General features: G+C 67.4%; 3 protein-coding genes across 6 annotated transcripts; 2 read left to right on the forward strand and 1 right to left on the reverse strand.

Moving 5' to 3' along the window:
• Positions 1-680: 680 nt before the first annotated feature.
• Positions 681-6,328, forward strand: CARD9 (caspase recruitment domain family member 9). Of its 3 annotated transcripts, XM_056132943.1 has the most exons (13): positions 681-1,004; positions 1,806-1,998; positions 2,447-2,584; positions 2,913-3,217; positions 3,294-3,473; positions 3,552-3,695; positions 3,841-3,966; positions 4,767-4,955; positions 5,137-5,178; positions 5,276-5,324; positions 5,685-5,761; positions 5,945-6,012; positions 6,088-6,328. In XM_056132943.1, exons 2-13 carry the CDS (start codon positions 1,815-1,817, stop codon positions 6,185-6,187), a joined length of 1,602 nt encoding a protein of 533 aa, XP_055988918.1. In that variant the 5' UTR covers positions 681-1,004; positions 1,806-1,814; the 3' UTR covers positions 6,188-6,328. The 3 variants fall into 3 exon arrangements, 2 of the variants coding, with proteins under 2 accessions (XP_055988918.1, XP_055988917.1); XM_056132942.1 differs by having other exon boundaries at positions 3,294-3,695; XR_008795028.1 differs by lacking the exons at positions 5,945-6,012; positions 6,088-6,328 and having other exon boundaries at positions 3,294-3,695; positions 4,767-4,893; positions 5,685-5,708.
• Positions 6,329-6,422: 94 nt separating this feature from the next.
• Positions 6,423-8,126, forward strand: DNLZ (DNL-type zinc finger). Its single transcript, XM_056132950.1, has 3 exons — positions 6,423-6,704; positions 6,834-6,973; positions 7,897-8,126. The coding sequence occupies exons 1-3, from the start codon at positions 6,498-6,500 to the stop codon at positions 8,072-8,074; spliced, it is 525 nt and encodes a 174-aa protein (XP_055988925.1). The 5' UTR covers positions 6,423-6,497; the 3' UTR covers positions 8,075-8,126.
• A 1,515-nt stretch (positions 8,127-9,641) lies between these two features.
• On the reverse strand, positions 9,642-19,456 carry GPSM1 (G protein signaling modulator 1). Of its 2 annotated transcripts, none has more exons than XM_056132939.1 (14): positions 19,331-19,456; positions 17,539-17,760; positions 17,089-17,224; positions 16,692-16,834; positions 16,087-16,210; positions 15,898-16,013; positions 15,501-15,656; positions 14,813-14,921; positions 14,291-14,411; positions 13,215-13,285; positions 12,953-13,132; positions 10,692-10,848; positions 10,354-10,562; positions 9,642-9,876 (listed from the first exon to the last, which is right to left on the reverse strand). In XM_056132939.1, exons 1-14 carry the CDS (start codon positions 19,390-19,392, stop codon positions 9,673-9,675), a joined length of 2,010 nt encoding a protein of 669 aa, XP_055988914.1. In that variant the 5' UTR covers positions 19,393-19,456; the 3' UTR covers positions 9,642-9,672. The 2 variants fall into 2 exon arrangements, with proteins under 2 accessions (XP_055988914.1, XP_055988915.1); XM_056132940.1 differs by lacking the exon at positions 19,331-19,456 and adding an exon at positions 18,536-18,585 and having other exon boundaries at positions 9,643-9,876.
• Positions 19,457-25,181: the final 5,725 nt, after the last annotated feature.

Here is a 25,181-nt window from a genome sequence, read left to right on the forward strand (position 1 = left end):
GAGGCCCTGTACAGTCTGGAGGACGGGCGTGGGAATAAAGCAAGTCCTGTCTGGCCACTGCCTTGCCTCCTCCTCATGAGTTGGGCCGTCAGTCCCGCCCATTGGGAGCCACACTCCCCATCACACTTGGATGGGGGCCACCCCCCTCTCCCCGGCAGGGCCAGCAGCCACAGGGGTCCTGCCTCGCAGAGACAGGCAGCACGCAGGCTTTGAGCAGTGCCTCTTTGCTGTGACTAGTAGCATCAGGGCACTCTGGAGGGGGGGTAGGTTCCCGCCAAGGTGCGGCCACCCCCAAATCTGTGTCTCTGGACACTTCCTTGGGAACTTGCATGGCCACCAAATTCAAGTGCCCGGTGGTGCCCCAACCCCTAGCAAGTGACTGAGCCCAATCTGGCACAGCCGCGCACAAGGCGTTGGCAGCCGAGGCTGGAGGCATGGCCCCGGCTGTGGCCTGTGGTGAACGTGCTTCTGGAGGTAGCTGAGAAGCCCCGGAAGGGGTGACTACAGCCCCTGCCCACCTTTTTCTTTTAATTTTGGAGCCACACCTGGCTCTGCTCAGGGATCACTCCTGGTGGCTGGGGGAACCGTTTGGGGTGCTGGGAATCAAATCCTGGTGGGCTCAGTGCAAGGCATGCGCCCTCCCGGCTGCAATTTCTGTGCCCTCCCACCCCCTGGGGCAACCTGAGGCTACTCGGCTGCACGAGGCATCCCTGTGCTGCCACCAGGACTGTTGTAGGTGGGGTGCTGTGCTGGGCGCACCCTGCTGCAGTGCTTCCGGAAGCCAGGCATCTGCCTGGGCAGGGAGGCTGGGTGGCCTCACACCGCTTTCCTCAGCCTCCACTTCCACTTCCCTGGGCCCCGCCTCTCCTCGGCTGGCAAATCCGGCCCCAGAGCGTCCCCGTGGGAGGCTGCCTGGGTGCCATCAGGAGAGAACGCAGAAAGAGCCAGGAGGCTACCACCTGTCCCCAGCCTGCTGCCTGTCCCTCAGTGGCCAAGGACCCCAGGTAGGCCCTGATCGGGCAGTGGTGGGAAGACACTGGCTTCGGCTTTGGAGGAGCCCTGCGAAGAAAGGGGTCTGGGGTGCTGGTGGCTAGGGAATGCCCCGTTTGCTCTCCTGGCTACCTGGTACCAGTACCTGCTTGTTCGCGTTGGTGGCAGGAGCCTCAGGGTGGTGGGTTGGGGGTGTGGATTTTCAGCTCCAAAGGCAATAGTGGGCCAGACTTCCCCAGAACAGCCCCCCCCCGCCACAGGGTCACCCACTGCAGGCCTGGGCTGGCACCGGTTGGTCACGGAACTGCCGTCGCCTGCCCAACCACACCAGGTGTCAGCTGAGGCTGAGGCGGGGCGGCCCAGGCCTCCTGTCTGCTGGAAGCAGGCAGGCTCCAAACAGTGGCACCCGCTGGGAACCGGGCGGAGGTGCTAGAGCAGCATTCCCGGCAGCCGTGGGTGACACACTCCTTCCCAGGACGTCCCCGATGCACGCAGGCTGCCTGGCCAGCTACTGGGCGCCAGTTGCCTCACCAGGTGCAGGAAGGCAGGGAGGCAGCTGCAGGGAATGAGGAAGTCCCCGCAGCGGGCCAAGCCAGGGCTGCTGCCGCGGGATGCCTTCTCGGCCACACTTCCTCCCCGGAGAGGGCCCTTCCCCACAACCCCATAACATCACGGAAAGCGGGGGCACAGGCTGGAGCACCCCACTCCTCCCCCAGGCTTGTCGGGTGACTCGGAGAAAGGTCAGGGTGGCCTGAGAGCTGATGGGGCGCCCCGGCTGGGTGGCAGCACCAGTCAGCACCCTCCTTACGCCGCAGCGCCGAGTCATGTCTGACTACGAGAACGATGACGAGTGCTGGAATGTGCTGGAAGGATTCCGGGTGAAGCTCATCTCTGTCATCGACCCCGCACGCATCACCCCCTATCTGCGGCAGTGCAAGGTCCTGAACCCCGATGATGAGGAGCAGGTGCTCAGCGACCCCAACTTGGTCATTCGCAAGCGGAAAGTGGGTTAGTGAGGCGGGGCCTGGGGCTAGTCAGCCCCGCCCCTCGGGGAACTACGCCCCGTGCCATTGGGCATCTGGTCCATCAGTCTCGTCCAGCAGGCCTCCACCTCTGGGGAGCCACACCCCATACCGCTGGGAGTCTGGCCTCCTCGGTCCCGTCCACTGGAGTCCCGCCCCTCGGGGAGTCCTGCCCCACGCCACTGGGAACACTGCCCATCGGTCCCGCCCACCGGGAGCCCCACCCCACCGGGAGCCCTGCCCATCGGTCCCGCCCACTGGGAGCCCCGCTCCCCCAGGGAGCCACGCTCCACTGGGAGCCGGTCTAACCGTCCAATGCACCGGGAGCCAAGCCAGGTGCCACTGGGAGTCTGACCCATCTGTCCCACCCACTGGGACCTCCGCCCCAGGAGCAGTCCCGCCCACCTGGAGCCCCCACCCGGCTTTGCTCGCAGGGGTGCTCCTGGACATCCTGCAGCGCACTGGCCATAAGGGCTATGTGGCCTTCCTCGAGAGCCTGGAGCTGTACTACCCGCAGCTCTACAAGAGGGTCACAGGCAAGGAGCCCACCCGGGTCTTCTCCATGATTATCGGTGAGGCCTCAGCCACGGTATCCGGGGCACAGGGCAGGGGCGGAGGGTGCACGGCGCACACCTGGTCCCTCTTATTCCGGGGTCTGTGGGCGAATGCAAATGCGAGCGCTGTCCTGCCATGGACCAGGGGCAGGACGCAGCGGGGCGAAGAGAGGGACCTGTTGGACCCCTGCTCCACGGGCATCCTGCTGGGAGGCCTTTTCCGTCAGGACCTCTGTCCCCAGCTGGGCCGAGTGGCCCACTGCGCCCCATTGTCATGCCCAACAGAGAGCCAGGGCGGGGGCAGAGGCTGGACCGAGTGACCCTAGACCTGCCCCTGGGTGCGCAGACGCGTCCGGGGAGTCGGGCCTGACGCAGTTGCTCATGAGCGAGGTGATGAAGCTGCAGAAGAAGGTGCAGGAGCTGTCGGCGCTGCTCTGCTCCAAGGACGACTTCATCAAGGAGCTGCGGGTGAAGGACAGCCTTCTGCGCAAGCACCAGGAGCGTGTGCAGCGGCTGCGCCAGGAGTGCGAGGCGGGCGGCCGCGAGCTGAAGCGCTGCAAGGACCAGAACTACGAGCTGGCCCTGCGCCTGGCCCGCCAGAGCGAGGAGAAGGGCGCCGCGCTCATGCGCAACCGGGACCTGCAGCTCGAGGTGCCCGCCGCCCGCCATGACCCGGGCCGCAGCACTGCCCGACCGCAGCACTGACCCTTGCCCCGCCCCCACACAGATCGACCGGCTCAAGCACAGCCTCATGAAGGCCGAGGACGACTGCACGGTGGAGCGGAGGCACACGCTGAAGCTGCGGCACGCCATGGAGCAGCGGCCCAGCCACGAGCGCCTGTGGGAGCTGCAGCAGGAGAAGGCGCTGCTGCAGGCCCGTGTGCAGGAGCTGGAGGCCGCCGCGCAGGTGGGCCTCGGCTGCGCGGGCCCCGGTGCAGGGGGTGCCGGCCTGGCCGCTGCCCTGCCCGGCCCCTCTCCTCCGCAGGAAGGGCCGCTGGACAGAGGCAGCCCCTACATGCAGGTGCCGGAGGAAGACTGGCGCCAGGCCCTGCGTGCCCGCCAGGAACAGGCCCGCACCATCTTCTCCCTGCGTAAGGATCTGCGGCAGGCCGAGGCCCTGCGTGGCCGGGTGAGCACCAGGCAAGGGCAGAGATCGCCGTGGCTGCATGATGACCCTCTTCGGCCCCCAGGCCCATACTGCTCAATCGCCGTGGGTCGGGGTCAGTGCAGGGCCGGGAGCTGCCCTGCAGGGAACGCTGTCCCTGTCCCCACAGTGCCAGGAGGAGAAGGAGATGCTGGAGCTACAGGTGCAGGCCCTGCGCAAGGACTCCAAGATGTACCAGGAGCGCATTGAGGCCATCCTGCAGCAGATGGACGAGGTGGCCAGCGAGCGGGACCAGGTGGGCGCCTCCCCAGGCCTGTTTTTATTTCGATTCGAGAGACAGCGCAAAGGTCAAGACACTGTGACCCTGGCTCAAACCCCAGCACTGCAGAGGGTTTCCTGGGCACTGCTGGGTGTGGCCCCCAAATTCAAACAGAAAAAGGGAGGATTCTGCTCAGCGGAGGAGCACCTGCCAGGTGTTGGGGGGGACCTCCAGGCTGAGGAAGGGAAACTTCAGCTGATTTGGTTTTCACGGGTTAGCTTTTAACTGCAATCCCATGGTGAGGCTTGGGGCTCAGTCACTGGCACCGCAAAAAAACAAAGGACCCAAACTGGGCACGCGCCCCCTGCCCAGGCACAGCAGGGGCGGAGGGCAGAGACTGCCAGTCAGCTGCGTGCCTCAGGATGCGGGAATATTGTGTCTCCGAGCAGCCTCCTGGGAGGGTGCTCAGACAGCCGTGCTCCTGGCACTGGCCCGGGCACTCCCAGCAGGAGCACGAGCAAGGGGCTGCGGGAGGTCAGCGTTCCAGGTGGCACGGGATTGGGGTAGGCAAGGGGCTTTCTATCGGCCACTGGCTGTTTCTGGCCATGGCCCGCACGTGCCCTCAGTCCCCGTGGCCTGAGGCATCCTCCTTGGTGTCAAGCCATGCGCGGTGTCCCATCACTTTCATGGGAGCATGTGGCGGTCCCTAGTGGGCAGGACATGGGTACGGGAGGTGAGTGCTCCACTCGGTGGCCCTGCCTGGCCTGCCACGTACTCCGTCAGGAGCCCGACTGCTGTGGTGCGCAGGGGGTGCCCAGCCAGTCCCATCTGCACAGGCACTGGCGTCGCGGGAGGAGCTGCATGCGCAGTACGCCCGGAGCCTGCAGGACAAGGACGAGCTTCGCAAGCGGGCGCGGGAGCTAGCGGAGCGAGCAGACGAGCTGCAGCTGCAGCTGTTCCAGTGTGAGGCCCGGCTGCTAGCAGCACAGGGCCGGCTGGGGCAGCGGCAGGACAAGCTGGTGCTGGTGCGTGGGCCGGGGTGGGGTCCTCCCTGCCTTGTGCCTTCCTCTCCCGACCCTGTGAGGGCTGGGTCAGAGCAAGGGGGGGGGGGACAATCTGATCAGGCCCTTCCCCTGCCCACCCGCACCTGGGGCATGCTGGGGGCCTTTGCCCCTGCTGACCAGTCCCCTCTCCCGTGGCGACCAGAGCTCTGACCTGGAAGACAGCTCGCCCCGGAAATCCCAGGAGGTGAGCCAGGCACCTACACAGGGGGCAGGCTGGGACACGTGGACGAAGGCACCGCCGGCGAGGGCTGCCATGACCCCTCTCTCTCTCTTGCTTGAAGCTCTCGCTCTCCCAGGACCCGGAGGAGGATGCCCCACTCTCAGACAAAGGTGAGAGCAACTTCATCTCAGCCCCTTACAGGCTCAAGGGTACATGTCTACATGTACCAGGAGATCACATGGCTTCTGTCCAAATGACCCAGGAGCATCAGAGCAGAGCCATGATCAGAGTAGGGAGGGTCAGCTCGGGGACAGCCACGCCATTCACTGCCCAGATGGATGGGCTTAAGCCACAGGGCCCTTTCTGCCCAGGTGCCCTGAGCCTGGCCCACCTGGGCTCGAGAGTTCTGGGGTCCCCACCAGGAGCTGCGGGGTGTCTGCTGCTGGCTGGGGCTGCCCTGGGTGGGGTGGGCACAGCCTGCCCGGCTCAGGGGTGCACTGGAGGCACCTCCAGCACCTCGGTCCTTTCAGGAAGCGTGGGGGATGGGGAGAACCCGGAGCAGCCCACGGAGGCCCTGCACATGGAGTGTCTGTCGCTGACCCACCACGTAAGCGCAGGGCCCCCGCGTCTGGGCCTCCGGGGAGGCTCGTATTGGCACCTGACATGGACAGAGGGGTCTCCCTGGTGGTCTCGGGAAGCCGCGTGCCTCCCTTCCGGAAGGGCGCCCTAGAAGCCCACTGGCGGGCAGTGGGTGCCAAGCACGTGCTGCCTCATTCCCACCCTCCTCCAGGAGACGGGAGCTGAGCCCCCGGAGAAGGAGCGGCGGCGTCTCAAGGAGAGCTTCGAGAACTACCGCAGGTGGGCCCGCGGGGGTGGCCGGGCGGGTGGCCCGCGCCCCCCTGCGCACACCTGCCCACGGGCGGTCTCCGGCAGGAAGCGGGCGCTGCGGAAGATGCAACACGCCTCGCGGCAGGGTGAAGCGGACTGGGAGAACACCACCGGCAGCGACAACACCGACACCGAAGGCTCGTAGCGCCGCGGCGGCGTGACCCCGTCCCCAAATAAACGCGCGACCCGCGGCTCCGCGCCTCCGCGTACCTTTTCCCGCCGCCCGCCAGGGGGCAGCAGAGCGCGCCGTGCTGCGGCGCCGGGAGCGGGGCGGGTTCTTCCGCCGCGTGCCCGCTTCCAACATGGCCGTGCGCGGCCTCAGCGGGGCCGGGCGGGCGCGCCGTGCCACGGCGCCGGAAGCGGGGCGGGTTCTTCCGCCGCGTGCCAGCCCCCAACATGGCCGTACGCGGCCTCAGTGGGGCGGGACCGGGCGGGCCGACGGCCGAGCGGGCAGGATGCTGAGGGCGGCCCTGGGCCTCGTGGCGCTCGTGGGCCGCGCGACGCCCCGGACGCCCGGCCTGAGGAGGCTGTGGGGACGTGGGTCCCGCCTGGTGGGCTCGGAGAGGAGGCGGGGCTGGGGCTGGGGCTGGAGCCCGCGACGCACGAGCTCCGACTTGGGGCGCGTGGAGGCCGCTCACTACCAGCTCATCTACACCTGCAAGGTGGGCGCGGCCGGGACGCCCGGGGTCGGGAGGCGGGCGCCGGGAGCGCAGGACCTGCCCGCGGAGGGCGCTTCGGGGGCGGGCTTTTCCCAGGAGGCGGGGCTTCACCTGCTCGCAGCATCTCGCCAGGTGTGTGGGACTCGTTCCTCCAATCGCATCTCCAAGCTGGCCTATCAGCAGGGTGTGGTCCTTGTGACCTGCCCTGGCTGCCAGAACCGTCACATCATCGCGGACAACCTGGGCTGGTTCTCGGACCTGGACGGGAAAAGGTGGGTCCACCTGGGTAGGGGTAGGTGAGACCACGTGATGGGGCCTGGGCCAGAGGCAGCTTCCTTCCCTGAGCCGTCGCAGCACCCGTCCCTGCCGGTCCTCATCTCATATAGGAAAGGGGGTGAGACTGGAATTCAAGACAACTTCAGTTTTTTTGCTTTTTGTTGGGATGCACCCGGTGGTGCTCAGGTGGTTCTCTTTACTCCTGGCTCTGCACTCAGGAATACCTCCTGGCGGTGCACAGGGGATGCGGGGGATGGAGCCTGGGTCGGCCATGTGTAAGGCAAGGGTCTACCCGCTGTGCTATCGCTCCGGCCTCAGCTTCAGTTTTTCATTATGGGCCACACAGGGTGGTGCTCAGGCATCATTCCTGGCAAGCTTGCCTAATCGTGTGTGGTGCTGGGGTTAACCCGGGTCAGGAGCACTTTAGATGAGGCTGCCCAGGCATGGTTCCTGTTCACAGTCGCTAAATCTCTGCTAGAGACCAGCCCTCTTCAGCCCACTCACTGCCTCACCTCAGCGTTCAGGAAAGCTGGCCCTCTTAAGGTGTGGGGTCCATCCAATTTCACTCTACTCTGTTGGGCAGGACCCTCATGCCACCACGCCCTGTCTGGCAGGGCTCACCTCAGTGTGGCTTATGGCAGGCGGGCTCCTGCTGCACCCCTCCTGAGATTGCTGTGGGACGGGCCCTGGATTGCCCTGGGGGCTGAGGTCCAGGCAGCCATGAGCCTGCAGTGTTACAGTGCCTGCTTCTCTCCCTCTTTTCTTTTTGGGTCACACCCAGTGATGCACAGGGGTTACTCCTGGCGGTGCTCGGAGACCATATGGGATGCTGGGAATCGAACCCGGGTCGGCCACATGCAAGGCAAACACCCTCCCCACTGTGCTATCGCTCCAGCCCCTCTCCCTCTCTCACTCACAGGAACATTGAGGAAATCCTGGCAGCCAGAGGGGAGGAGGTGCGCCGAGTGACCAGCGAGGGGGCCGAGGGGGCCGTGGAGCTGGTGCTGGAGACTGCAGGGCCCTCCAAGCCCAGCGCTGACCCAGAAGAGGCTGAGGGCCAGGGCCCCGCCCTCCCTAGCCAGAGGGAGGGCAGCTGAGCCCTGGACTCTCCTGACTTCCATCAATAAACATGTCACTGCAGGTGCCTGGGCCCGCTCCTCGTCACTGTCCTGTGCTGACTGCTGCCAGGGTCAGCCTGACCCGACCAGGAAAGGCGGGGGTCTTCATGGACCCTACATCCTGCTACGACTTCGGTGCCCGTGGGCCATCCGACCTTATCCTCGACCTTGTTCGGCAGCCAGTCACGAGTCGGCCTGCCCTGGCGCCAGGCGTTTGCATGCTTTCGGCCTGCCGCCTGGATGTTTACCCCAGCGCGCCGGCAACCTTCAGCATTAATCACCAGCAGCTGCGCAGTGCCTGTCCCGCCTGCGGCATTGTTCTCCCAACTCGATTACCCCCTGTCCTTTCCCTGGCGGGCACCCCCCTATTATCCCCCAGAGCCGCCTGCACGTGTATCTGGCTGTCACCCGGGGCCTCTTCCGCTGAGCTCCCAGAACTTGGAGCAGCCCGGCCATAGGGCCTGGCCTCAGCCTGGGTCCTGGGACACCCCCCCTGGCATCCCGCGATGCACCTAGTGCTCGGCTTGCTCCTCCCCAGCACTGCTGGCCTCCCTGCTCAGCCCATCTCTGCACTTCAGAAGGCCCTGACCCCAAGACCCCTGAGTGTTTGGCTCCAAAGTGTCAAATTCGCCACCCAGCACAGTGTCTTGGGGGTGAAGAAGCTCCTTCCTTAGCTCTCAGGCCGGCTCCCAGAGAAGCCATTTCCTTGGGGCTGGGGTGCTAGCCAGGGCTCACGAGGGTTGTGTCCCTCCTGGGAGTCGAGGGCCCCACCCGCACCCCAGCCCACCCGGACGCTGACACAAGCGGGACATGGCAGAGTTTATTAGTTCGGGCAACACGGGGGAAGAGGCGTGGCTCGGCCGATGCAGGAAATAGATGCAGGTACATTCAAGTATGCAGGGAGGCACCCCTGCCCGCAGCTGTGGGGGGGTCCAGCTACTCTCTCAGCGGCACTCCCGCCCCCATCTGAGGGCACACGGGGTGAGGGTTGGACAAAGGTGCCCTTTAGGCCCTTGGCAGCTCCTGCCTGTTGGGCTAGCTGGCCACGCAGAGACCAGGACCCCCCCACTGTCCAGACAGGGTAAGCAGTGCCTGTGGGGGTCCAGGTGTGGTCAGGGTGAGGGCGGACGGTGGCCGAGGTCCCAGGGCCCTGTGCAGTGCCCAGACAGCCCGTGTCCACCCCTCACCGGGGGTCCTGCCTGGGGTGTAGCACTGGGCATCCTGGGGCATCTACAGGGGGATGGGCAGGTCCAACCTGCTGGCCGCCCCCCAGAGTTATTTGTAGGTTTGGGAGAGATGGGTTTCACATTTGGGGGGGAGCAGAGCAGGACGTGGGGGCAGCACCAGGTTCGGAGATGGCCTGGGCCAGGGGTGGGGCAGGGCCGGGCCAGGCAGCCTGCAGGAGGCCATGTACCGTGTGGGGGTCAGCCCCGGACAGAAAGAAATCTCTCGCCTCCGGAGCCCGGGGCGGGGCACGGCGGCAGGGGGGGACTCAGGGGGCTTGGCCTGGCCACAGAGGACGCGGACATCGGATCCGGGAGCACCTCCACGGCCAGAGCGGGGGCGGCCCGGCGGCCCTAGCTGGCGCCCGGCCGGCACTGCTCGCGGGGCTCAGGCCCGCCCGCCTCCTGCTCCGGGCTGCCGGCGAGGCCCACTCGCTGCTCGTCCATCCGCTTGGCCTGCACCCGCTGGATCAAGCTGAAGAAGTCCTCGTCGGGCATGGTGGGGCCGCGCGGCAGCACGGCGGGCGGGAGGCAGCGCTGGTCGTCGATCCTGGAGGACTGGGTACACAGGACAGTGGGCTGCCCGGCCCGCCACGCCCGCCCGGGAACGCCCCCCTCCCCCGGGGCCCGGGGCGGGGCGGGGGTCGGCGCCGCGGGGACGCCGCGCTGGCCTCCTCCGCAGGCTCCGGAGCAGGGCTGTGAGCTGGTCCCGCAGCCGCAGTGGGCGCTGCGTGGGTGCGTGCGGACGGGGGACGCGAGGGCGCTGGGGGGCCGCGGGTCGGCTCTGCAGGAAGGAAGGGCACCTCTGGAACCGGGAACCGGGCAACCCAAAGGGCAGCGCTCGGGGGGGCTGAGCGTGGCCCGAGTCCGGTGGCAGAAGCCTCGATGAGAAAAGAGGAGTGGGGCAGGGCCGTGCTCCGGCCACTGGGCAGGGCACAGCGGAGGGACAGGCAGACCGGGTGGGCGGGGTGGGGCGGGGTCCGGACAGGCAGATGGGCGGGGCGTGTGGCCCAGGGGCGGGGCAGGCAGGCCCACCTGACACTTGATGAGCATGTTGAAGAATTCATCCCCTGGTTCCTGGGGGTCCCCGTCGCCGCGCAGGTGGCCCAGGTTGTTGTGGGTGATGCGCAGGCCCGGCAGGCTGCCCACACTGGCCCGCTGGTCGTCCAGCCGGCGGCTCTGGGAGCTGGCGATGAGGTCGAAGAGCTCTTCCGTCTGGGGTGAGGCGGTCAGGGAGGGCTGGGCTGCGGGCACAGGGCCGGATGAGGAGCAGGGCTGCCACCCCCACTGCCAGGTGACGGCAGCCTCCCACGGAGTGGGCGCTGACGGGCATGACTACACCCTTGCGCGTGGCAGCTGGGGCAAGCACTCACCCATCCGCTCCTCCAGCACCGGGGCTGCCGTGGCCTCCGCAGCACCCGGCTGCCCGTCCTCCAGCGGGCAGCGCTGGTCGTCCATGCGGCTGCTCTGGAACTTGCTCAGCAGATCAAAGAAACACTCCTCGTCTGAGGATGGTGCCCGGGGGATGCTCTGCGGGCCAGTGCAGGGGCAGGACAGCAGTGAGGGGGACCCTCCGCTCCTACCCGCCAGCCCGGGCTGCCCCTCCAGCCTGACCCCAGGGCCCGCACCGCTGCTCTCTGCAGCCAGGCTTCCTGCTGAGCTCACCCACATCTGCTGTGGGAACAAGCAGTCGAGTGCAAGCAAGCGTGAGGGGGAGGGCGAGTTGCCTTGGTGGCCATTTCAGTGGCCTGTGCTGGGGCCCTGGCACGTGCACTTAAAGGTGCCAACAACAGGGGGTCACGCTAGCAAAGGCTGCAGGAGCTGTCCAGTCTGATCCCAGAGGGCAGCAAGTGCTGGGGCCAGGACCCCACCTGTGGGGTGTTCAGGCCACAGAATCAGAGCACACACCCAATTTGGCTAATGGTTATGAGGTGGCCAGAGCTACTCTGGGCTGTGGGACAGAGCAGGACGCAGGGGGCACTGCAGGGCTGAGAGGCTTGAGGACAGAGGGCAGGTCACATCTCAACTGGGGACCCCCGGCAAGCTGCCACAGCATGGCCCATCCCGGCAGTGGGTGCAGCTCCCCCCGAACAGTCCTGACCCACAGGCGTAGCTCGGAGGAGCCTCAGAGGGTCTCAGAGCCCCCTCGGGGCCCGTGGGGGCAGCCCGTGTCCGGTCCCTCCCAGCAGCCCACGGGCACGGGCTGGCACCCCCTCCTTCCACACCTGTCAGGCCGAGCTTCCCCTTGTGTGTGGGCTGGGGCCGCGGTGAGGAGTCTCCTCAGGGTAATACCCAAGTGCTGGGCCCTGCCTGCGGCCTCGACCCTCCGGCACCCAGCCTTCTGCTGAGGAAGGCCCCCCAGTCTCCTGGACCCACGAAGGGGCAGGAGTTGGCTGTGTGGAAGGTGCTGGAACGCAGCCCACAGCGCCAGCCCCCCAGGGCCCCACACTCACACTGGCAGCAGCAACGGAGCACGACAGGCAGCCACGGGAGCCACGGGACAACGGTGCCCGCTAGGGAGCCGCCACGGACCCACAGGGCTGTTGGCGCCTTAAATAGGACCTGGGAGAGCCCGGCCCAGCCTGCCCGGCCCGCCCCCCGCCCGCGCGGGCGCCCTCCCTGCTCCCAAGTGCTCGTGCTCCCGCCCGCTTGCTCCCGCCCTTCCTCCCCCTCCCCCGCCCCCTTGCACAGACTCTGCAAACACTTGGTGGATTTCCCCGCTGATGCTGATGCGAGCACTCCAGGCCTCTGGATGCTTGTGGCGCCCCCACAGGCCTCCTGACCACCACTCGCCAGTGCACCCCGCCCTAGCTAGGAGCAACAGCAGCAGGCAGACTGCTCCCAGGCCCTCAGTCCCTCCAAGGGACCCCCTACGCCACCCAGCTGCCAGCCCACCTCTCTCCTCTGCAGGGCGGGGGGTGCTGGGGAGCTGAGCACCCAGACAAGCTGGGTGCCTGCAGGCCAGCCCTGTCCCTCAGTTTCCCCTCCTAGGGCGAGGTAAACAGGCTAGCCGCAGCACCTTCTGTATCGGCTGCCTGGGGGCCCCACAGGGGTCTCAGCACAGCCTCACAGGAGCTGTCAGCCCTTGCAGTCGCCAGCGCAAGCCCCGTCCTCCTGGACCTCTCCTGGGTGGGGTCAGATTTTCATCCACTTCCTGATGCCTCTGACCCAGCAGGACCCCTGGGCCGGCCCCGGCCCCCACTGGAGCGACCACACCTGGTGTGACCAGACCTCCACCCCAGCCTCACACAGTCGCTCTGGGGCAGTCTGGGGTCAGATGGGGTGTCGGGCCCCCAGGCTTGTAGAAAAAGGGTGCGGGTGCTCCAGGCTAAGAATACCGCGGGCACCCACGCCCGCCCGGGGCGGTTCTGCCAAAGCCCTCATGGGTGCTATTTTTAGCTCCTGGGGGCAGGTGCTCTGTAGGGGGCTGTGCCCCTCGGTGGCCCCCAAGCCCTGACCAGCTCTTGGGCAGAGGGGACCCTGCCGGGCACAAGGCCAGTGCCTGTCCAAGCCCGTCTGCCCACACACAGGGTGTACTGACCGTGCCAGACACGACGAGGCCACCTGGCTGCTCCCTGGGGCGGGGCCACAGGACACACAGGACACCCCTTCACACACCCAAAGCAGCTCCTACCGTGCGGGGCAGCTGCACCCGGACGTCTGCGCTGTCCAGTGGGGAGTGGCTGCCCTCGCGGGGCCTCCTCTCGGCGGCCGGGCCCTCCTGGTACTTGTGGCTCCTCAGGGGCAGGGGCAGCGCGTCCCGGCCAGTCCCCCGCCAGTCCCCAGCGTGCTGAAGGCTGTCCCCGTTCTGCTCCTGGGCGGTGGGGAGGGGGGTGTGAGCTCAGACTCAGCGCAGTGACCCCTCGGCCCGCCGCCCCGGCCTGCCCCCCACTCACCCGCTCCAGGGGCAGCCTCAGCAGGTCCCAGGCTTCTGCACTCAGCCGCTGTGTCCGCTTGGGTCTGGCACCTGGGAGACGGGGGTGTCAGTCCCCCCAGACGGGTCCACATGCTGCATGCTGAGCCCCATCAGGGCCCTGCACCCCACTGCGTCTGGGCCGAGGCAGCAAGGTGCAGCCAGCCTGGCTTCCAGGAGGAGGGGATCCCCAGTGGGAGCAGGGGCGCCATCCAGCCTCGAGCCTGAGAGCACTGCAGGGACATGCCAGGCCTGGCTGGGGGAGGAGCCCCTCAGCCTGGCCCCGGGGGCACAGAGGGCGGTGCCACTTAGATCAGGGGTGCCAGAGAGCAGCTGGGAGCAGGGGCTACTGGGCATGGCCAGTGTCCAGCACTGGTGCCCTGGCAGGATCCTCACCCCAGTGACAGATCCGGAGGCCTTGGAGGGAATGGGCGAGGCAGGGGGGCACCAGATGACCCTGTGGGGGCCTGGCAGGCAGCAGGTGACCCTGGAGGGACGGGGGCCTGGTGGCCGCTCACCAGCACTCCCGAGAGCTTGTCAATGCCACCTGGCTAACTCAGGACGTCCCGAGGACAGCCTGGGTAGAGGAAGTCCTAAGGGGGCCAGTCTTCCTGCTGGGCGCCGTGTCCCCGGAGAGCAGCTCGGGGGAGGGCAGAGAGGCAGCCCAGCAGGGCTCGGCCAGACCTTGCAGCCCTGGGCCAGGTAGACGCTGGGGATCCCAGGCCATGCTCACAGCTGACCACCGCCCCCAGAGCCTGCTCGTCTCTCCCTGCCGATGGGCTCTCTCCCAGCTGCCAACATCGGGGGCCGACTCAGTTTCTTGATCTGGTCTGCTGGCTCCGACCCACACAGCTGTCTCAGGTTGAGTGTCCCTATGGGCCGGCGGGGAGCGGGCTGGATTTGCTTGGCCCACGACGTGCAGGTGGCGAGGCCGGGAGACCCTGGGGCCGCAGACCCCCCGTGGCCAGAGGCCTGCTTGTTGGACGCCCTCTCCCACACCCACAGCCCCCCTCCCCCCCGACACGACAGGGCCCACCTGCCGGCTGCACTGGGACGCACCTTGGGCCTCGTAGCCGGCCAGGTCGGGCTTCTCGGTGGCCGCCGGGCTGAGCCGGCCCAGCACCAGCTGCAGCTGGGCCACGTTCATGCGAGCTGTGAGCTCCCCGCCTCGGTCCCCGATCTGCAGGCAAGGGTGGGGGCTGCGTGGGTCCAGGTCCTGGTTGAGGCTCCTTCTTCAGGCCTGGCCTGGTGCTGCCCTCCCAGCCCAGACCCCAGCCTAGAGCAAGTCTATGGGGAGGGTCCCTACTGGGTGCTTTCCAGGTGCCAGCCAAGTGTGGGAAGGCTCTTGGCGCCTCCACAGGGCCCTGGACATGCTGCCGGGGGCCAGGGGCGGGGCTGCTCTGCCCCCAGGAGGGTGCGGGGTGCTTGGCTGTCAGTGCCCCTGGTGCTCTCTGCCAGGCCAGGGTCACCTGGGGCACAGCCACCTCCACTGGACAAAAGGGCCCACCTGTGGGGCTGCCAGGGCTGACCCCTTGGGCACCCCCCGAGTCTCAGTGTGCCCAGAAGAAGGGGGGCTCTCACCTCCTGGGAGATTTCCAGGTGCTTCTTGGCGAAGGTCAGGGCCTGGGCTGGGCTTCCCATGGACACATAGGCGTTCCCCAGGCTCCAGCACGCCCGGCCCTCGCCCACTCTGGGGGGATGGAAACTGAGTCAGGGCGGTCCCCTCGGGTCCTGCCCCCAGCCCCACACAGAGGATGCAGCCAGGTGAGCCCCCACAGGGCCTCGAGTCCCCATGACTTGCTCGCCCCCTAGTGGCCATCGGGCTCAGCGGGCTCCGTGAGTCAGACCCTTGGAAGGCGCATCCTGTGCCACTCCCCCATGTGAGCCAGCAGCAGGGTTCAGGAGCAAGGTCAGCACAAGGCTGGGCGTTCCCAAAGCTGGACCACAGTGGGGGTCCGGGGGGAGGGTCGGAGGGCAGCAGAGCTGTGTAGGGCCTCCTGGCAGTGAGTCCTCTCCAATCTGTCTGTCCTCCCCATCAGTGATTCCTCCCCGTCTGTCCTCCCTGATTGAGTCCTCCCTGATTGAGTCCTCCCTGCTGTGTCCTCCCATGTCTGAGTCCTCCCCTTCTGTGAGCCCTCCCACCTGAGTCCTCCCACCTGTGAATACTCCTGAGTCCTTCCCGAGTCCTCCCGTCTGGGTCATCCCCTTCTGTGAGTCCTCCCTCCTGAGTCCTCCCTGCCTGAGTCCTCCCGCCCACGTGTCCCTGCACCTGTCGGCCAGCTCCTGTGCAATGAGTAGGTGGCGCAGGTGGTACTCAGCCGCACGCTCGTGGTCCTGCAGCAGTGTGTAGGTGTTGCCCAGGCTGTAGCACGCCTGTGCCTCCACCGCCGGGTCCTGCAGCTGCCGTGCCAGCTGCAGCGTCTTCCTACCAAGGGCACACTCAGGGGTGCAGGACCACCCAAGGGCACGCTCAGGGGCACTGGGCCCACCCGAGGGCACGCTCAGGGCTCAGGGGCCCGCCCAGCCCAGAAGCGCACAAGAGCAGACAGCTGTGGGGTTCCCTGAAACCCAGAACGGGGCTAAGGCCAGCAGCACAGGACAGGCGGGACGCGCAGGGGCTTCTGCGGGCCACATGGGGCTGGCAGCACCCACGGCTGGGCACTTACTTGTAGTACTCCGCGGCCACATCGAAGCGCCCCAGGAAGACGTGTGCATTGCCCAGGTTGCTGTAAGCTCTCCGTTCTGCTGCCTTGTCACCAAACTCCTTAGCGATGGCCAGGCGCTGGGCAGGGATGGGGCAGGGTCACCATGCTGCCCAGGCCCGGCCCACCACCGCTGCAGGTCCTCCAGCTCACCTCCTTGTGGTAGGCTGCAGCCTCCAGGAAGCTGCCCAGCAGGTAGTGGGTGTTGCCCAGGTTGCCATAAGCCCTGCCCTGCGCAGCTCGGTCACCCAGCTCCTTTACCAGGGCCAGGTTCCTCCTGAGGGACAGTCCAGTGAGTCGGTCCCACCGGGGACGGGTGCGACAGGCAGAAGGGGCTCCTGTCCTTGGAAAAGCCCCTACCCACAGGTCCTGGCCCCCAGCTCCATCCAGCGGCTGGGGGCGGGGCTGCAGCCTGGGGGCGGGGCCGTGGTCCAGGTCTGTGGCCTGGGGGCAAGGCCTGAGGTCTGGGTCTGCGGCCTGGGGGAGTGGCCCGCGCCTGGAGGTGGGGCTGGGGCGGGGCCAGGGCGGGGGGGGGGCGGGGCGGGGGGGCGTCTGGAGACGGGCCGGGCCAGGGCTGTGGCCTAGTGGCTGGAAGAGGCATGGAGGCGGGGTTTGGCCTAGGGCGGGCCTGGAGTGGGCGGGGGCATGGCCGAGGCCTGGAGGTGGGGCCTGGAGGTGGGGCTTGGGCGGGGCCGGGGCAGGAGGCGGGGCAAGACAGGGACTGGGGGCGGGGCGGGGCAGGGTCCGGGCCTGCTCACTCGTAGAACTCCGAAGCCCTGCGCAGGGTGTCGCGGCCATGTGGCGGCAGGTGGCCGGGATCCTGCGCGCTGCTCCAGGCTAGCTGCTTGCCCTTGGCGTGGTGCACGTTGCCCAGGTTGTAGAGGGCCCGAGCCTCCCCAACCTGCAGGGCCAAGGCTGAGGCGCTGGGTGCACAGGGCACGCCTCCACGTCCCATTCCGCCCCACCCTACAGGTGCCCCCAAGGCCTCCCAGGGCACAGTCAGGGATGTTCCGCCCTGTGACCAGGGGACCCGCCGGAAGCAGGACCGGGCACTCTGCACCATCGGCTGCTTCCTGTCTCCCGGGGGCTGCATAGAAGATGTAGGCTGGGCTCTTGGGTCTCCACACCCGTCTGTTCCCTGGACCCAGGGCCCACCTTATCCCCCTGCTCCTGCGCGATGTCCAAGTGCCGCTGGCAGCACGCCACCGCCTCCTCGAAGCGCCCCAGCACCTTGAGGGTGTTGCCCAGGTTCCCGCTGGCCTTGGCCTCCCCCATGCGGTCCCCGATGGTCCTGCAGGTGGGAGAGGGTGAGCAAAGACAGCCTAGCCCAGGGCCACCCTGAGGCTGTGACCTGCGAGCAGTGAGGCTAAGGGGCTCAGAGGAGGGGGCGCAGGGTCTGGAGGCTCGCCAGCTGCTGTGGGGTAGGGTGCAGGGGCAAGGCAAGGGGCTGCAGGGCCGCGCTCCAGAGTCAGGGCCAGGACTGGGAAGGGCCACATGCATGCTCACACACAAGGGACCATGTGCACCCACGCACACACATGCACAGTCACGCGGGCTGGCGATCACACAGATGGAACAGACCCGCGGACTCCCGCCGGCCCTCACCGCGCCAGCAGCAGGTCGTGCCCGTGGTACTCCAGCGCGCGGCCAAACTCCTTCAGGTAGAAGTAGGCATTGCCTAGCTGGCTGTAGATGGCACTCAGCGTCTTCAGGTCCTCGGTGCCCACTTGCACGGCCGCCTCGAAGAATGCCACCCCCGCCTTGAAGTCGCCGGCTTTGCAAAGTCGCTCCCCCTCCAGCGCCAGCTCCAGACAGGAGGCCTCCATCCTGCAGGGTCACAGGCACGCTAACCAGCAGCCCCTGCCCACCCTCTGCTCGCTCAGCTGGACCCAAAGCCCACCTGGCCCCAAGCAGGGTCCTCTAGGGTCCCCTGGCCTGGGCCAGCCCGAAGCCATGCCCCAGAGCACACTGGGAGGGCCAGGGATGGCGGGCGTGAGAGCCCCAGGCCGCCTCTCTGTGCCCCTCAAGGCCCTGCCCTCCCTTGACATTGAGGCTTGGCCCATCCTGTCTCTGGTGGTCCGAAGGCCAGTGCTGGCAGAGCCCGGAATGCGGGGTCACCCGAGACAAGCCCGGAGGGCGGCCTGACCCCCAAGGGCCCAGCATGCCCCGCCCCATGCCTGTGCTGCAGCGTGCAGGGCCCCACGAGTGCGTGTGGTCAGTGCCTGCATGTCCAGGCCCTGCATGTGTGTCTTCTGTGGAACCTGCCCAGCCAGCCGGCAAACACACCTCCAGCCTGCCCATCCCACACCCCACAGCCCCGCCCGTCTCCCCCAGACTCACATTTGGGGCACGTCAACAGCTGCAGTCCCCCAGGGAACCACCCATACAGGCTGTCAGGTTCAGGCCCCAGGGGACTCAAAGGGGTCCCACAGCCTTCCCAGGGTCTTCTGGGCCCTCCAGCTCTGAGCTGGGGCCCCGGGGGTGTGGGTTCATACACCCATCCTTCCTGGCCCCTCATGCACAGCCCCTGACACACCCCACCCAGACCCCCGGGTCACGGCCCTTCATGGTGCTCCAGGCCACCTCAGATGGGTGACTTCACCTGTCACACATCCTGGCAGGCTGGGCCGCTGTGCGCCTGACTTCCTGTGCCCCAACACGGGGCGAGAACGCCCCCGACCTGCACCCCCAGTGCAGGGACCTGAGCACACACCCTCCTGGTGAGACTGTTGGGTCCAGGGGCAGCCCCCACTGTGTCTCCCCTCCCCCGCCGACCACCCGCGGCCGCCTCTGCGGGTCAGCACCCCCCCTGCCTCCGGTCACGCCCCAGCAAGGCTGCAGGGCGGCAGTTGCCACGCGTGTGGGCTTCCGGCTGAGGTCCAGGCCTCCAGGCCAGGGAAGGACGCTCCCCCTGCTCTTAGCCCCAGGCTGCCCTCCTGGGGACCACACAATGGCACCGCGCAGGAGGGCTCCCGGGCCTGGTTCTGCTGGTGGGGGCCAGAGGCGGACGGGGCGGGGGGGGGGGGGGGAAGGGGGGGCGCGGCACCAGTTTCCAGGCCCGCCGGCGCGGGACCGTCCCGGAGTCACCTGTCACCATCCCGGCGGGTGCAGCATCACAGCGGGACACGCGGCCGGCACGCCCCGCCCCGCCCCCACCGCAGGCCCGGCCCGCGCCCCCCGCCCACCCGGCCCGCAGCCACCGCGCCCCCCGGCCCGGCACGACCCGGGCCCGGCCCCGGCACGACCCCCGGCCCGACGCGACCCCCGGAGCGACCTCTGGCCCGGCCCGCCGCGCGGGGAGGCCCCGGCCCGCCACGCTGGCGCCACCTTTGTCCGCCCGCCACCCGCGGTCCCGGCCCGGCCCGCCGCGTCCCGGCCCGGCCCGCCCGGCCCGAACCTGGAGTAGAGGCGCCGGGCCGGGCCGGGCAGCTCGTCGGCGGGCGGGGCGGGCCCGGCCATAGCTGGGCTGGGCGGGCCGGGCCGGGACGCGGCGGGCCGGGCGGGCGGGCGCCGAGGAAGTGATGCGCGCGCCCGCCACGCCGTGATGTCAGCGCCCGCCGGACGGACAGACCCTCCCCGCCGACCCCCGCCCGCGGGTCCGCGCAGACCCCGCCCCGCCCCGCGCAGACCCCGCCCCACGCAGACCCCCCCTCCTCGCCCCCTGCGCAGGCCCCGCCCCTCTAGGGGCCCGCCCACCGTCCAGATCCCGCCCCTTACCGCAGACCCCGCCCCCGCCTCGCGCAGGACCCTCCCCTCCCCGCAGACCCCGCCCCGCCTCACGCCCTCCCCCCGCAGACCCCGCGGAGATTCCGCCCCGCCCCACGCCCTCCCCCCGCAGACCCCGCCCCCGCGGGGATGCCGTCCCCGCCCCCCGGCCAGACCCGGGCCAGACCCCGGCCCCCTCGGGCAGCCCCAGGCCCCCCCCTCCCCGCTCCCCCGCGGTGGGCCCCCCCCCAGCGGCCTGAGCCGGGGCGCCGCCTTCACCTCCGAGCCTGGTCCCGGGTCCCTCTGGCTGGAGCTGCCCCGGGACTGCGGAGCCGGCGGCGCCCCAGGGGCGGAAGGGGGCGGGAGGGGAGGCCACACGCCCACGGAGCCCGCTGACCGCGGGTGCGTCACTCCCGCCCTGGGCTGCGGAGCGCGGGCTGCCCTCACGCCCCCTCTCCAGCCCTGGTATGGTCAGGACAAAGCCCAGCACGGGGTGCCCAGGGCCAGGCCTCCCGACCCAGCAGATAAAGGGCCTGCTGGCGCTCTGCCCCTGAGTTCCTCCCGGGGAGAAGGCGGGATGAGGACCGGCTGTGCCTGCCCGTGCCACGGGACACAGGAGCTGGCTTTGGCCAGGGTAGCCCTCCCCAACCCTGTCCCCAGTCGGCACTGTGCAGCCCCCGGCGCCCCCAGCTCTGTAGCAGGACCTGGGAGGCGGCTGGGGAGCCTGGCTGGGGGCCTGGGCGCTGGGTCGCCCAGGAAGACTAGCTCCATGCGCTGCCTGGCACACAGCGGGCGTCATATGCCAGTCCCTGGGCCCGGCCGAGGTGTGCGGGTGCTTCCCATGTCCTGCACCCTGGGCAGGGGATCTTCTGCTCTGGCAGAAGGGGTTTGGGAGCAGAGGAACTGGGGCACCCTCCCCCCCCCCCCCAGGTGACCCTGAGCAGCCTGAGTGGGTGGCCCTGAGCCTCGTGCAGTCCCCCCCAGATACCTCCTGCCAGAATGGTCCGGGTGGGCTCAGCCCTCCTGAGGCCTCAGGGAGCACGTTCTCCAGGAGCTTCCGCAGGAATGAAAGTTTCCTGCCCAGGTGCCTCCAGCCAGATCTGGCCTCTGCGGGCGGGGGGCAGAGCCCCATACGCACCCACTTGGGGCACTCAGAGGTCAGGTCTAGCTCCTGGTCATCGCCTTATGCCGGCCAGCTGAGGGCACTGCCCCTGTGCGTGGACAGGGCAGTTCCAACCAGGCCGGGCAGGCCCCGAGTGGGTAGAGCGGCTCCCGAGGGCAGAGATGTGTTCGTGCCACGTCACCACCTGCTCCGGGAGGACCGTGACAGCGAGGCTGTTTGACACTGTGTCACCAAGTGGCACCTGGCCACGCCACATTCCAGGGACACTTGCCTGAGACGTGGACAGGACACTCAGGGGCAGGTGACACTGACTGCTCCAGGTAGCACTGTCTGTGGGGGTTTGACATCATTCATGGGACTGGACCCCACCCCAAGCTGTCTGTGCCCCCAGGACTGGCAGATGGTACCACCAAGAGACAGAGACAGACACAGAGATAGAGACAGAGAGACACTCAGAGGGAGACAGAGACAGAGAGACAAACAGAGATAGATAGAAACAGAGATGGGGAGACAGAGGTAGACACAGATGGAGATAAGAGACACAGAAAGAGACACACGGAGGGAGAGAGGGAGGAAGGGGGAGAGGGAAGGAGAGGTAGGGAGAGAGGGAGAGAGGAGAGAGAGGGAGGGAGAGGGAAGGAAAGAGAGGGAGCGAGAGAGAAGGAGGGGGAAGAGAGAGAAGGAGAGGGAGGGAGAGAGAAAGGAGAGGGAGGGAGAGAGGGAGGGGGCAGAGAGGGAGCACAGTGCCAGCCTGGATGTGCTGGCCCCCCCCCCCCCAACCGGTGGTGCAGGCATCCCCTCCCCTCTGAGGGGTTTGTCAGTGAGAGCCGGCGACAGGTGCCCGGAGACCCAGACCTAGGGGAGGCCAGGGGACTGTGGGTCCTGCATTTCTGGCCTGGTTGGGTGCCTGGAGGAAGCGGGGACAGGACAGTGTGGACGTCCTCCTCATGGAATCGACTTTTGGGGACCACAGCCCCAGCACCCGGGAGGGCGTGGGAGCACTCAGGACCCATCAGCTGACACTCTGCCCCTCCGACTTCATTGGCGGGTCCCGGGTTCAAGTCTGCTGCCACTCTGGGGCCTCTGGTGAGTCTGGGGGGACTCCGCTCCCAGGCTCCGCTCCACCCACACCCCATCTTGGGGCCAGGCCAGCTCTCCCTGTGGGTTCGAGGGGCACTGCCCCATGCACAAGTGCAGCCCCTGCCCAAAGCTGGGGAGTCCGGAGTGCCCCAGAGCGGGGGGGGGGGGGCGGGGGGACGTCTGGGCTCTGAGCTTTCAGCGCTGGGGTTGCGACTCTGCAGGCTCCTGATTTCTTGAACACCAAAAGAGCTTTCTTGACTAAAAGTCGTTCTAGAATGTTCTTCAGCTGGGGCTGCCCGTGGGGCCAGGTCTGCATGCAGGGAGGGACCCTGGCGTGTGTGGGGTTATTGCCTCCCGGCATGTGCTCCAGGACAGAAGTCCTGAGACGACCCCGACTGGCACCAACAGCTGCCCAGGACAAAGCGGCCCCTCCACCCGCCCGGCCATAGCCCACAGGCCGGCTGGGAGTGGGGCCACATCATGTGCCCCCCAGACACTCACACCCGAAGCTCCTGGCCCACTCGGCTCTGCACTTGGTGCAAACGCCAGTGGCCAGGCCCCTTGCCCAGGTGTCCCCAGGCCCCCGCCCGGTTCCCTCCAGCCTGGGCCCAAATCATGGGCGTGGGGCTGCTCTGGGCCCCTCACACCCACGTTTCCGTGAGGACAGAGTAGGGACAGAGGCCTGGGAGGGCAGAGCCAGGGCAGGCAGGTGCGGGTGTGGCTGCCCCACCCGGAGGAGAGGAGGGGCCGCTGGCACAGCTGGTCTCCGGGCAACCGCGTCCCTGGAGGTGCCACGGGCACCCTGGAGATCTCGGGTGGCTGTGGCTGCAGGCAGAGTAGGGCGACACGCGGACGGGGACACGGGGTGGCTGCAGCGGTGAGTGCCCCCGATGCCCTCACTCCTCAGAGGCCTGCCTGCCCAGGATTGCTGTCTGAGGAGCTAAACTCGGTTCACGGTGCTCAGGGATCCCCCAGTGGGCCCGGGGGCTAAGCAGGGTCTAGCCTTGTGGGGCGCCGCCAGTTCCGGGACTGGAAACGGACACTCCTGTGAGTGGCCCACCCTGGTCGCTCTGGCCAGTCCTGTCTGGGCTCTGCCAGGTGTGTCTCATGTCCCTGTCCCCACACTTGCTCAGGGGGGCTGTGCCACGTTGTGATGACAGCCGTAAGCCGGGCCCGGGGTGCCGAGCCCAGGAACTCTGCTTTAGAACACAGAGCCCAGCACGACAGGGTCTGGGGTGACAGGGTCAAGGGTGACAGGGTCTGGACTGACAGGGTCTGGTCTGAGCAGAGGCTGAGCTGAAAGGTTCTGAGGTGGAAGGGTCTAGGGGTGACAGGGCCTGGGGGTTGACAGGATTTGGGCTGACAGGGTCTGGGGTGAGAGGGTCTGAGGTGACAGAGTCTAGGGGTGACAGGGTCTACGGGTGATAGGGTCTAGGGTGAGAGGATTTGGGCTGACAGGATCTGAGGATGATACAGGGTCTGGGGGTGACAGGGTCTGGGCTGAGAGGGTCTGAGGTGACAGGGTCTGGGGTGACAGGGTCTAGGGGTGACAGATGCTGGGGTGACAGGGTCTAGGGTGAGAGGGTTTGGGCTGACAGGGTCTAGGGGTGACAGGGTCTGGGGTGACAGAATCTAGAGTGAGAGAGTTTGGGCTGACAGGGTCTGGGGGTGACACAGGGCCTGGAGTGACAGGGTCTGGAGGTGACAGGGTCTCTGGTGACAGTGTCTGTGGTGAGAGGTTTTCAGTGAGAGGGTCTGGGGTAGCGAGTTTGGGGGTCACTGGGTCTGGGGTGACAGGGTCTAGGGTGACAGAGTCTAGAGTGAGAGAGTTTGGGCTGACAGGGTCTGGGGGTGACACAGGGCCTGGGGTGACAGGGTCTGGAGGTGACAGGGTCTGTGGTGAGAGGACTTGGGGTGAGAGGGTCTGTGGTGAGAGGGTTTGGGGTGAGAGGGTCTGGGGGTGACAGGGTCTGTGGTGACAGTGTCTGTGGTGAGAGGCTTTCAGTGAGAGGGTCTGGGGTAACGAGTTTAGGGGACACTGGGTCTGGGATGACAGGATCTTGGGGTGACAGGGTCTGTTTTTTCAGAGCCTTTTTATTCAAAGTTGGGTTTTTTTAAATTGAATCCCTGTAAGATAGACACTTACCAGGCTACTCAGGAATCGGTTTCAGTCATTTTCAGTCCTCGTGTCCCAACACCCGTCCCTCCCCCGGTGTACGTGTCCCAGCACCAGTGTTCCTAGTTTCCCTCCCATCACCCCCCTTCGAGCCACTCGTGCCCTGTGTAAGGTCCTGGCGTCCGTCTGGACCAGCTCCCTCTTCCTTCCAGGCGCTTCTCTGCCCTGGGATGTCTGGTTGCCAGACTCCATCCCAATCTGTGCTCCTGCGCCATGCACTTCCTGTGTGTGCATGTGTCTGGGTTGCATTGTGGACGTGTGTGTTTTCGTGTGTGTGTGCACACGTGCTGCGTGTGCCTGTATTGCATGTGTGTGCATGCATGTGCTGTGCTCGTTCCAGCACAGTCCAGCCCTGTGCTCGTTCGTCTGATGATCTGCCACGTCTGTTATGTTGTTTATGCGATGCGTGTTATTTATGTCTACTGTGCCTTCTGTGTGTCTGTTGTGTGCAGTCTGAGTGGATGTGGTGTCTCTGCTGGCATGAGAGGGTCTGGGGTAGCGAGTGTCTGTGGAATGACTGTGTGATGTCTGTAGTGTGTTATGTGTTGTGTATGTGTGTTGTGTGGTGTGCTCAGACCGCAATGCCCACTTTGGAGGCTTCTGTCACCATCTGACCCCTCCCAGCAGGGCACAGTTTGGACTCAGGTCTCTCCTGGGTGTGGTGGCTGTCGTGCCTGACACTGTGGGGACGCTGCTGCCCAGGCTGGGGTGTGGTGGCCGTTGGGTACCATGACAACGTCCTGCCCACGCTGCCCGCCACCTGGCCTTCACTCTGGAGCATGCTAGGCCTGCTGGGGGCAGGCCGGCCCCACTGCCCAGGTCCTGGGAGGCTCACAGTACCATCAGAGCAGCTGTGGGGGCGTCTCCTGAGGGGCAGCTGTGGGGGTAACTCCTGAGAGAGGCAGCTGTGGGGGTCTCTCCTGAGAGGGGCAGTTGTGGGGGCATCTCCCAACAGGGGCTGTTGTGGAGGTGTCTCCTGAGAGGCAGCTGTGGGGGTCTCTCCTGAGGGGCAGCTGTAGGGTCTCTCCTGAGGGGCAGCTGTGGGGTCTCTCCTGAGGGGCAGCTGTGGGAGTCTCTCCTGAGGGGCAGCTGTGGGGGTCTCTCCTGAGGGGCAGCTGTGGGGGCATCTCCCAACCAGGCTGTTGTGGGGGTGTCTCCTGAGGG

The sequence above is a fragment of the Sorex fumeus genome, unplaced genomic scaffold, assembly GCF_029834395.1.
Source record: "Sorex fumeus unplaced genomic scaffold, SorFum_2.1 ptg000095l, whole genome shotgun sequence".
NCBI classification, from domain to species: Eukaryota; Metazoa; Chordata; class Mammalia; order Eulipotyphla; family Soricidae; genus Sorex; species Sorex fumeus.

Coding starts and splice junctions, on each gene's coding strand:
- DNLZ (XM_056132950.1), top strand. CDS start 6,498: ATGCTGAGGGCGGCCCTGGGCCTCGTGGCGCTCGTGGGCCGCGCGACG. Junction 6,705..6,833: donor AGCTCATCTACACCTGCAAG/GTGGGCGCGGCC, acceptor GCATCTCGCCAG/GTGTGTGGGACTCGTTCCTC. Junction 6,974..7,896: donor TCGGACCTGGACGGGAAAAG/GTGGGTCCACCT, acceptor TCTCACTCACAG/GAACATTGAGGAAATCCTGG.
- GPSM1 (XM_056132939.1), bottom strand. CDS start 19,392: ATGGCCGGGCCCGCCCCGCCCGCCGACGAGCTGCCCGGCCCGGCCCGG. Junction 17,225..17,538: donor CACGACCTGCTGCTGGCGCG/GTGAGGGCCGGC, acceptor TCCCACCTGCAG/GACCATCGGGGACCGCATGG. Junction 16,211..16,691: donor AGGGCTTCGGAGTTCTACGA/GTGAGCAGGCCC, acceptor ACTGTCCCTCAG/GAGGAACCTGGCCCTGGTAA.
- CARD9 (XM_056132942.1), top strand. CDS start 1,815: ATGTCTGACTACGAGAACGATGACGAGTGCTGGAATGTGCTGGAAGGA. Junction 2,585..2,912: donor GGTCTTCTCCATGATTATCG/GTGAGGCCTCAG, acceptor CTGGGTGCGCAG/ACGCGTCCGGGGAGTCGGGC. Junction 4,956..5,136: donor GGCAGGACAAGCTGGTGCTG/GTGCGTGGGCCG, acceptor CGTGGCGACCAG/AGCTCTGACCTGGAAGACAG.